The sequence below is a fragment of the Zonotrichia albicollis genome, chromosome 24 (genome assembly GCF_047830755.1).
Source record: "Zonotrichia albicollis isolate bZonAlb1 chromosome 24, bZonAlb1.hap1, whole genome shotgun sequence".
NCBI lineage: Eukaryota > Metazoa > Chordata > Aves > Passeriformes > Passerellidae > Zonotrichia > Zonotrichia albicollis.
The window spans coordinates 927648-938529 of NC_133842.1; the positions used below are offsets into that span (position 1 = coordinate 927648).

Below are 10882 nucleotides of genomic sequence, written 5' to 3' on the forward strand. Positions count from 1 at the left end.
CAGAGACAAGCAGCAAGTCCTCCAAGATCACCGAGAGGAGCCGGAAGTTCTTCCACTAAACCACGGAGAGGGGGCGTGGCCCGGGGCGGAGCCACTTCCGGGTTTCGGCGGGAGCGGTGAGCGCGGCTCGGGGCGGTCGCCATGGCAACGGCCCCGCCCACCGCGACCCCCGGGGGGGGGACGGGAGAAAAACGGGAGCGACCAATGGGGGGGGGGGGCGGGGGGGGCCGGGGGGTTTGGGGCCATTTCGGGGGGGTTTTGGGTCAATTTGAGGCGATTTTGGGTCAATTTAGGGGAATTTGGGCGCCTTTAAGGGAATTTTGGGGTTCTCGGGTCCCGCTCGGGTGATTTCGGGGCCATTTTAGGGGATTTGGGGTCAATTTAAAGGGATTTGCGGCCCCTCAGGTGATTTTCGGGTCAATTTAGGGGAATTTGGTTCCTTTCAGTTGATTTTGGGTCAATTTAAGGTGATTTCGGGACCCTTGGAGAGGATTTTGGTTCCTCCAAGGGGGTTTTGGGTCCATTTCAGGTGATTTTGGGTCCCTTTAAGGACATTTTGGGACGATTTAAGGGGATTTTGGGTCCCTTTTCGGTGATTTTTGGACTCTTCCAGGTGATTTTTGGGTCCATTTAATGCCATTTTTGGTGCCTCTCTGGTGATTTTTGGGTCCATTTGAGGAGATTTGGGGTCCGTTTAAAGAGATTTTTTTAAGTGATTTTGGGTTCATTTCAGGTGATTTTGGGTGAATTTCAGCTCATTTTGGGTGAATTTCAGGGGATTTTGGGTCCATTTCAGGCAATTTTGGGTCCATTTAATGTCATTTTGGGTGAATTTCAGGCGATTTTGGGTCCATTTCAGGCAATTTTGGGTGAATTTCAGGCGATTTTGGGTGAATTTCAGGCGATTTTGGGTGAATTTCAGGTGATTTTGGGTCCATTTCAGGCGATTTTGGGTCCATTTAATGTCATTTTTGGGTGAATTTCAGGCGATTTTGTGTGAATTTCAGGCGATTTTGGGTCCCTTTCAGGTGATTTTGGGTGAATTTCAGGTGATTTTGGGTTCCCCCAGGTGCGCCCACCTGTCCAGGTGCGATGGGCGAGGCCGAGGAGCCCCCGTGGGTCCATTTAATGTCATTTTGGGTCCATTTAATGTCGTTTTTGAGTGAATTTCAGGCGATTTTGGGTGAATTTCAGGCGATTTTGGGTGAATTTCAGGCAATTTTGGGTCCATTTCAGGCGATTTTGGGTCCATTTCAGGTCATTTTTCGGTGAATTTCAGGCCATTTTGGGTGAATTTCAGGTGATTTCTCCCCGCCCACCTGTCCAGGTGCGATGGGCGAGGCCGAGGAGCCCCCCCGGGACCCCCCGGGGCCGCTGGCCCTGCTCCGCTCGCGGGCGCTCGACGTCACCTTCGAGGTGGGCGACGACTACGAGGTCATCGAGACCATCGGCACCGGGGCCTACGGCGTGGTCAGCTCGGCCAGGCGGCGGGACACAGGTGAGACACCTGGGCACACCTGGGACAGGTGAGGGACACACCTGGGCACACCTGGGGACACCTGAGATACCTGGGGACAGGTGAGGGACACACCTGGTGGGGCTGGGACACACCTGGGGGCACCATGACGTCATCGAGACCATCGGCACCGGGGCCTACGGCGTGGTCAGCTCGGCCCGGCGGCGGGACACAGGTGAGACACCTGGGAACCCACCTGAGATACCTGGGGACAGGTGAGGGACACACCTGGGCACACCTGAGATACCTGGGACAGGTGAGGGACACACCTGGGACAGGTGAGGGACACATCTGGGATACCTGGGAAAGGTGAGGGACACACCTGGTGGGGCTGGGACACACCTGGGGGCACCATGACGTCATCGAGACCATCGGCACCGGGGCCTACGGCGTGGTCAGCTCGGCCCGGCGGCGGGACACAGGTGAGACACACCTGGGCACACCTGAGATACACCTGAGATACCTGGGACACACCTGGGGACACCTGGTGGGGCTGGGACACACCTGGGGGCACCATGACCATCATCGAGACCATCGGCACCGGGGCCTACGGCGTGGTCAGCTCGGCCCGGAGGCGGGACACAGGTGAGGGACACACCTGGGACAGGTGAGGGACACATGTGAGACACCTGGGATACACCTGGGACACATCTGAGATACCTGGGGACAGGTTAGGTACACCTGAGATACACCTGGGCACACCTGAGATACACCTGGGACAGGTGAGGGATAGGTGAGATACACCTGGGATACCTGGGGACACCTGGGCATACCTGGGACACACCTGGGATACATCTGAGATACCTGGGGACAGGTCAGACACATCTGGGGGACACCTGAGACAGGTGAGACACCTGGGACACACCTGGTGAGGTTGGGACACACCTGGGACACACCTGGGACACACCTGGAGATACCTGGAGCACACCTGGGATGGCTGGGACACACCTGGGTGGATTAGGACTCACCTGGTCACACCTGGTCACACCTGGTCACACCTGTGACAAACCTGTGACACACCTGGTCACACCTGTGACACACCTGGGCACACCTGGGATACACCTGGGACACACCTGTGACACACCTGGTCACACCTGGTCACACCTGTGACAAACCTGTGACACACCTGGTCACACCTGTGACACACCTGGGCACACCTGGGATACACCTGGGACACACCTGTGACACACCTGGTCGCACCTGGACACACCTGTGACACACCTGGTCACACCTGGACACACCTGGGCACACCTGGGCACACCTGGGCACACCTGGCCACACCTGTGGCACACCTGTGACACACCTGTGACACACCTGGGCACACCTGGGCACACCTGGTCGCACCTGGGCACACCTGTGACACACCTGGACACACCTGTGACACACCTGTGACACACCTGGACACACCTGGGCACACCTGGTCACACCTGGTCACACCTGGTCACACCTGAGCACACCTGGTCACACCTGTGACACACCTGTGACACACCTGGGCACACCTGTGACACGCCTGGGCACACCTGTGACACACCTGGTCACACCTGTGACACACCTGGTCACACCTGAGCACACCTGGGCACACCTGTGAGACACCTGTGACACACCTGGGCACACCTGGGCACACCTGTGACACACCTGGGCACACCTGTGACACACCTGTGACACACCTGTGACACACCTGGGCACACCTGGGCACACCTGGGCACACCTGGGACACACCTGGGCACACCTGTGACTCACCTGGTCACACCTGTGACTCACCTGGTCACACCTGTGACACACCTGTGACACACCTGGTCACACCTGGTCACACCTGGACACACCTGGGCACACCTGGTCGCACCTGTGACACACCTGGGCACACCTGGACACACCTGGTCACACCTGGACACACCTGGGCACACCTGGGCACACCTGGTCACACCTGTGACACACCTGGGCACACCTGTGACACACCTGGGCACACCTGGTCACACCTGTGACACACCTGGTCGCACCTGAGCACACCTGGGATGGCTGGGACACACCTGGGTGGGTTAGGACACACCTGGGCACACCTGGTCACACCTGTGACACACCTGTGACACACCTGTGACACACCTGTGACACACCTGTCACACCTGGTCGCACCCCCCCCCAGGCCAGCAGGTGGCCATCAAGAAGATCCCCAACGCCTTCGACGTGGTCACCAACGCCAAGCGGACGCTGCGGGAGCTGAAGATCCTCAAGCACTTCAAGCACGACAACATCATCGGCATCAAGGACATCCTGCGGCCCAGCGGCCCCTACGGAGAGTTCCGGAACGTGTGAGCGGGGCGGGGCCTGCGGGGGGCGGGGCCTGGGAGGGGGGCGGGGCCTGGGAGGGGGTTGGGTTGAGTTGGCTTTGGTTGGGTTTGTTGAGTTGAGTCCATTGAGTTGGGTTGGGTTGAGTTGGGTTGGGTTGAGTCCGTTGAGTTGCGTTGAGTTGGATTGGTTGGGTTTGATTGAGTTACGTTGAGTTGGGTTGAGTTGAGTCCGGTTGGGTTTGATTGAGTTGCGTTGAATTCAGTTTGTTGAATTTGATTCAGTTGGGTTGAGTTGAGTTCATTGAGTTGAATTGAGTTTGGTTGGGTTTGATTGAGTTCGGTTGAGTTTGGGTTGACTTCAATTTATTGGATTTGATTGAGTTGGGTTGAGTTGGGTTTATTGACTTGACTTGAGTTTGGTTGAGTTAAGTTGGGTTGGGTGGAGTTTATTGACTTGAATTGAATTGGGTTGGGTTGGGTTGGGTTGAGTTGGGTTGGGGTGGGTTCATTGAGTTGAGTTGGGTTCGGTTGGGTTGGGTTCATTGAGTTGAGTTGGGTTTGGTTGGGTTCAGTTGAGTTGGGTTCAGTTGGGTGGGGTTGGGTTGAGTTGGGTTGAGTTCATTGAGTTGAGTTGGGTTGGGTTGGGTTGGGTTGAGTTGAGTTGGGTTGGTTTGGGTTGAGTTCATTGAGTTGAGTTGGGTTCGGTTGGGTTGGGTTCAGTTGGGTTGAGTTGGGTTGGGTTGGGTTGAGTTCATTGAGTTGAGTTGGGTTGAGTTGGGTTGGGTTGAGTTGGGTTGGGTTGGGTTGAGTTCATTGAGTTGAGTTGGGTTCAGTTGGGTTGGGTTGGGTTGGGTTTGGTTGGGTTCAGTTGGGTTGGGTTGGGTTGAGTTGAGTTCATTGAGTTGGTTGGGTTCACTTGGGTTGAGTTGGGTTGAGTTGGGTTTGGTTGGGTTGAGTTCATTGAGTTGAGTTGCGTTCAGTTGGGTTGGGTTGGGTTCAGTTGGGTTCGGTTGAGTTGAGTTGGGTTGGGTTTGTCTGACTCTCCCGCCCCTCCCCCCCAGCTACGTCGTGCTGGACCTCATGGAGAGCGACCTGCACCAGATAATCCACTCCTCGCAGCCGCTGACGCTGGAGCACGTGCGTTATTTCCTGTACCAGCTGCTGCGCGGCCTCAAGTACATCCACTCCGCCAACGTCCTGCACCGCGACCTCAAGCCCAGCAACCTGCTGGTCAACGAGAACTGCGAGCTCAAGATCGGCGACTTCGGCATGGCGCGGGGCCTGGGCGCGGACGCGCGGCACGCCAAGCCCTTCCTCACCGAGTACGTGGCCACGCGCTGGTACCGCGCGCCCGAGCTGCTGCTGTCGCTGCACCGCTACACGCGCGCCATCGACATGTGGTCGGTCGGCTGCATCTTCGCCGAGATGCTGGGGCGCCGGCAGCTCTTCCCGGGCCGCAACTACGTGCACCAGCTGCAGCTCATCATGGCGGTGCTGGGCACGCCCCCGCCGGGCGTCATGGCGGCCATCGGCGCCGAGCGCGTGCGCGCCTACGTGCAGAGCCTGCCGCCGCGCCCGCCGGTGCCCTGGGAGAGCCTGTTCGGCGAGGCCGAGCCGGCGGCGCTGGCGCTGCTGGGCCGGATGCTGCGCTTCGACCCGCGCGAGCGGGTGGGCGTGGCCGAGGCGCTGCGCCACCCCTTCCTGGCCAAGTACCACGACCCCGAGGACGAGCCCGAGTGCGTGCCCGCCTTCGACTTCGCCTTCGAGCGCCAGGCGCTGACCAAGGAGGAGATCAAGGCGGCCATCGTGGCCGAGATCGCCGACTTCCACGCGCGGCGCGACGGCATCCGGCGGCAGATCGCGCCCGCGCCGGGGGGCGGGGCCGGCGCTGACGTCAGCAAGGTCAACGACGGGGTCAGCGTCGAGCTCAGAGTGGTCAACGCAGCCGATCCAACATGGCCGCCGTGCGCCGACGTGGACATGCCCAGCCCGGGCCCCGCCCCCGACTGTCCAATGGAGTCGCCGCGGGTGAAGGCGGAGCCGGCGGGGGCGGGGCAAACAGCGGGGGCGGGGCAAACAGCGGGGGCGGGGCCAGCGGCGGCTCCGCCCAAGAGGGACGGCGCCATCTCGGACGACACCAAGGCGGCGCTGAAGGCGGCGCTGCTGAAATCGGCCATGAGGAACAAGAGCAAAGGTGGGGGGGGTGGGTTGGGTTGGGTTGGGATGGTTTAGTTGATTGAAGTTGAGTTGCTTTGGGTTGGGTTGGATTGAGTTGGGCTGGATGGGATTGGTTGGGTTGGGTTGAGTTGGGTTCGGTTGAGTTGGGTCAAGTTGAGTTGAGTTGATTGGTTTGGGTTCAGTTGGGTTGGTTTAGTTGATTGAAGTTGAGTTGGGCTGGATTGGATTGGTTGGGTTGAGTTGGGTTCGGTTGAGTTGGGTTGGGTTGAGTAGTGTTAAATTGAGTTGGGTTGGGTTTGGTTGAGTTGGGTCAATTGGGTCAAGTTGGGTTGAGTTGGGTTGAGTTGAGTTGAGTTGGATTGGGTTGGGTTGGCTCAATTTGAGCTGGGTCAAGTTGGGTTGGGTTGGATTGATTGATTTGGGTTGGGTTGGATTGGGCTGAGTTGGGTTGACTCGAGTTGGGTTGGGTTGGGTTCATTGAGTTCAGTTGGGTTGAGTTTGGTTGGGTTGAGTTACCTCAAGTTGAGTTGGGTTGTGTTGAGTTTATTCAGTTGGGTTGGGTTGGGTTGGGTTGAGTTACCCCAAGTTGAGTTGCCCGACTTTCATTGGGTCGTGTCCATTCGGGTTCACCCAATCGAGTTCGGTCGCATTGCCTCACCTTGACTCCCATTGCTTTGCCCACCCCCCCTGACCCCGCCCCCCGGCCCCTCCCTCCCCCCGTGTGGCCCCGCCCCCAGACCCGCCCTGCGCGGCGCCGGACGCGCCCGAGAGCCGGAAGCCGGTGACGGCGGCGGAGCGGCAGCGCGAGCGCGAGGAGAAGCGGCGGCGCCGGCAGGAGCGCGCCAAGGAGCGCGAGAAGAAGCAGCGCGAGCGCGAGCGCCGCGAGCCACGCCCCCGGGGGGAGGGGCTCAGCGGCCTCGTCCTCACCGACGACGACCGGCACCTCCTGGAGCGCTGGACCAAGATGGCCGACGGCGCCCAGCCCCGCCCGCAGGCCCCGCCCCCCTGCCCGCCCCCGCCGCCCAATGAGGCGTGGCCGCGCCCCGCGGGGTGGGCGGAGCCCGCGGACGTGGCCACGGTGACGCAGCAGCTGCAGCGGTCGCAGGTGAGGGGGCGGGGCTGGGTTTGGAGTGGGAGTGGGTGGGGTTTGGGTGTGGCCACGCCCCCCACGGGTAAGGCCACGCCCCCGTTCGGGCAGGTGGAGGATCCGCTGCCGCCGGTGTTCCCGGTGACGCCCAAGGGCAGCGGCGCCGGCTACGGCGTCGGCTTCGACCTGGAGGAGTTCCTGAGCCAATCGCTCGACATGGTGGGCGAGGCCAAGGACAGGTGGGGCGGGGCCCGGGGGGGGGATGGTTGGGTTGGGTTGGGTTGGGTTGGGTTGGGTCAAGTTGCGTTAAATTTATTGAGTTTCATTGGGTTGGGTTGAGTTTATTGAGTTCCATTGGGTTGACTTGGGTTGGGTTGGTTCCCATTGGGTTGGGTTGGGTTGAGTTTATTGAGTTCTATTGGGTTGGGTTTGGTCTCATTGAGTTTATTGGGTTTGGGTTGACTTGATTGGGTTGGGTTGGGTTGGGTTGGATTGAGTTGGGTTGAGTTTATTGAATTTCATTGGGTTGACTTGGGTTGGGTTGGTTCCCATTGGGTTGGGTTGGGTTGGGTTGGGTCAAGTTGAGTTAAATTTATTGAGTTTCACTGGGTTGGGTTGGTTCCCATTGGGTTGGGTTGGGTTGAGTTTATTGAGTTCCATTGAGTTGGGTTTGGTCTCATTGAGTTTATTGGGTTTGGGTTGACTTTATTGGGTTGGGTTGGGTTGGGTCTCGTTGGGATGGGTTGGGTTGGGTTGAGTTTATTGAGTTCCATTGGGTTGGGTTGGGTTTCATTGGGTTGGGTTGGTTCCCATTGGGTTGGGTTGGGTTGAGTTTATTGAGTTCCATTGAGCTTCATTGGGTTGGGTCTCATTGGGTTGGGTTGGGTTGGGTTGAGTTTATTGAGTTCCATTGAGTTGGGTTGGTAAACTCTCATTGAGTTTATTGGGTTTGGGTTGACTTTATTGGGTTGGGTACAGTTGGGTTGGGTTGGGTTGGTTCGGTTCTCGTTGGGTTGGGTTGGGTCAAGTTGAATTAAATTTATTGAGTTCCATTGGGTTGGGATGGGTTGGGTTGGGTTGGGTTGAGTTTATTGAGTTCCGTTGGGTTGGGTCTCATTGAGTTTATTGGGTTTGGGTTGACTTTATTGGGTTGGGTTGGGTTGGGTTGAGTTTATTGAGTTCCATTGGGTTGGGTTGGTTCCCATTGGGTTGGGTTGGGTTGGGTTGGGTTGGGTCAAGCTGAATTAAATTTATTGAGTTCCATTGGGTTGACTTGGGTTGGGTTGAGTTGGTTCCCATTGGGTTGGGTTGGGTTGGGTTTAATGAATTCCATTGGGTTGGGTTGGGTTGGTTCCCATTGGGTTGGGTTGGGTCTCGTTGGGTTGAGTTTATTGAGTTCCATTGGGTTGGGTTGGGTTGAGTTGGGTTGGTTCCGGTTAGGTTGGGTTGGTTCCCATTGGGTTGGGTTGGCTCTCCTTGGGTTACCTTGTCTCCCATTGGCCCTCCCCCCGGTGGGCGTGTCCCCACCTCTGACATCACCCTTGTGGCCCCGCCCCCAGCCCGCAGGAGGCGGCGCCGCTGTCGGCGTCGCTGCTCCGCGATTGGCTGGAGGTTCATCGCCTGAGCCCGGCGGCGCTCGAGAGCCTCCAGCGCGACCTCCTGATGGACGAGCTGCCCGAGCCCTGACCCCGCCCCTCATTAGCATACCCGGGACACGCCCCCTCCCCACAATACACTTTGTACCAAAACTGCGTCCGAGTGCGCAAATTTTTGGGGGAATTTCGTGGTTTTGGGTGGAATTTGCGCCTTTTGGGGATTTCCATCTTTTTAGGGAATTTTCACCCTTTGGGTTTTCGCGTGTTTGGGTGGAATTTTCACCTTTTTCCACCAAATTTATTGGTTTTGGGTGGAATTTTCAGCTTTTTGGGGAATTTGCGCCTTTTTCCACCAAATTTATTGGTTTTGGGTGGAATTTTCAGCTTTTTGGGGAATTTGCACCTTTTTCCACCGAATTTTCCTGGGTTTGGGTGGAATTTTCAGCTTTTTGGGGAATTTGCGCCTTTTTCCACCGAATTTTCCTGGGTTTGGGTGGAATTTTTGCCTTTTTGGTGCCATTTTTGGGCAGATTTTTTGCCTTTTTCAGGGTGCAATTTTCGCCTTCTTGCGCAGAATTTTCACCTTTTTTCGGGTGGAATTTTTGCCCAAAATCATGGAAATTCCACCCAAACCCGTGAAAGCTGTGTCCAAAAAAAGGGGAAATTTTGGGCAAAATTTTTGCTTTTTCGGGTGGAATTTTTTGCCTTTTTGGGTTTTCACCATTAGGGGTGGAATTTTCACCATTTTGGGGAGCAATTTTTGCCTTTTTTGGGCGGAATCTTTGCCCTTTTTTTTGGGTGGAATTTTCACCTTTTATGGGCAGAGTTTTTGCTTTTTTTGGGCAGAATTTTTACCTTTAAGGTTTTCACCAAATTGAGAAGAATTTTTGCCTTTTTTGGGCGGAATCTTTGCCTGTTTTTTGGGTGGAATTTTTTCCTTTCAGGGGCTTAATTTTCAGGGTTTTTTGGGTGGAATTTTCACCTTTTATGGGCAGAGTTTTTGCTTTTTTTGGGCAGAATTTTTACCTTTTAGGTTTTCACCAAATTGAGAAGAATTTTTGCCTTTTTTGGGCGGAATCTTTGCCTTTGCTTTGGGTGGGATTTTCACCTTTTAGGGGCGGAATTTTCGGGGTTTTTTTGGGTGGAATTTTCACCTTTTATGGGCAGAGTTTTTGCTTTTTTTGGGCAGAATTTTTTACCTTTTAGGTTTTCACCTTTTCGGCTAGAATTTTTGCCTTTTTTGGGCGGAATCTTTGCCTTTGTTTTGGGTGGAATTTTCACCTTTTATGGGCAGAGTTTTTGCTTTTTTTGGGCAGAATTTTTACCTTTTAGGTTTTCACCTTTTCGGGTAGTAATTTTGCCTTTTTTGGGCAGAATCTTTGCCTTTGTTTTGGGTGGAATTTTCACCTTTTAGGGGCGGAATTTTCGGGGTTTTTTGGGTGGAATTTTCACCTTTTTGGTTTTCCCCTTTTTGGGCGGAATTTTCCCCATTTCGCCGAGGATGAGGAGGGCGGGGAGGAAGAAGAGGCGGAGCCGGCTGCGTTTTTGGCAATGGCTTTCGTAGCAAAGACATCACAGACCACGAGCGCGGGGGGCGGGGCTTGGGAGGGGGCGGGGCTCGGGAGGGGGGAGGGGCTTTGGGGAGGCCCCTCCCCCCGAACTGTTGGGGATGGTCCCTGGGGGGTGGGGGAGGGGCCATTCGGGGGGGCGGGGCCCCGGCGGGGCGGGAAATCTAAGTGGGGGATGGGGAGGTCATCGATGACGTCATCAGGTCATTGATGGCGTCACTGGGTCATTGATACGGACATCGATGAGGTCATCGATGACGTCGAAGGATCATCGATGAGGAATTGATGACGCCATTGGGTCATCCATGGGGTGGTTGGGTCATCGATGACATCATTGGGTCATCAGTGACGTCATCGTGTCATCGATGAGGCCATTGGGTCGTTGATTGGGGTTTCAATGAGGTCGTTGTGCCATCGATGACGTCATTGGGTCATCAATGACACAGCCGGGTCAGCAATGGGGTGGGTGGGTCATCGATGAGGTCATCAATGAGGTCATTGATGGGGCAGTGATGACATCATTGAGTCGTTGATGAGGTCACTGATTGGGTCGCTGTGCCTTTGATGACGTCATTGGTGAGGTAATCAATACCGGTCGCGCCGGTCGGTGATGGCGCGGTGGGAACGGGACGATGGCGCCGCCAACGCCCGGT

General features: G+C 56.3%; 1 protein-coding gene across 1 annotated transcript; it reads left to right on the forward strand.

Moving 5' to 3' along the window:
• The first annotated feature begins 17 nt into the window (after window positions 1-17).
• LOC141731684 (mitogen-activated protein kinase 7-like) lies at window positions 18-8805 on the forward strand. The gene is made up of 7 exons (XM_074558124.1): window positions 18-116; window positions 1301-1498; window positions 3657-3822; window positions 4863-5995; window positions 6717-7084; window positions 7178-7305; window positions 8626-8805. The coding sequence occupies exons 2-7, from the start codon at window positions 1333-1335 to the stop codon at window positions 8750-8752; spliced, it is 2088 nt and encodes a 695-aa protein (XP_074414225.1). The 5' UTR covers window positions 18-116; window positions 1301-1332; the 3' UTR covers window positions 8753-8805.
• The last annotated feature ends 2077 nt before the right edge of the window (window positions 8806-10882 follow it).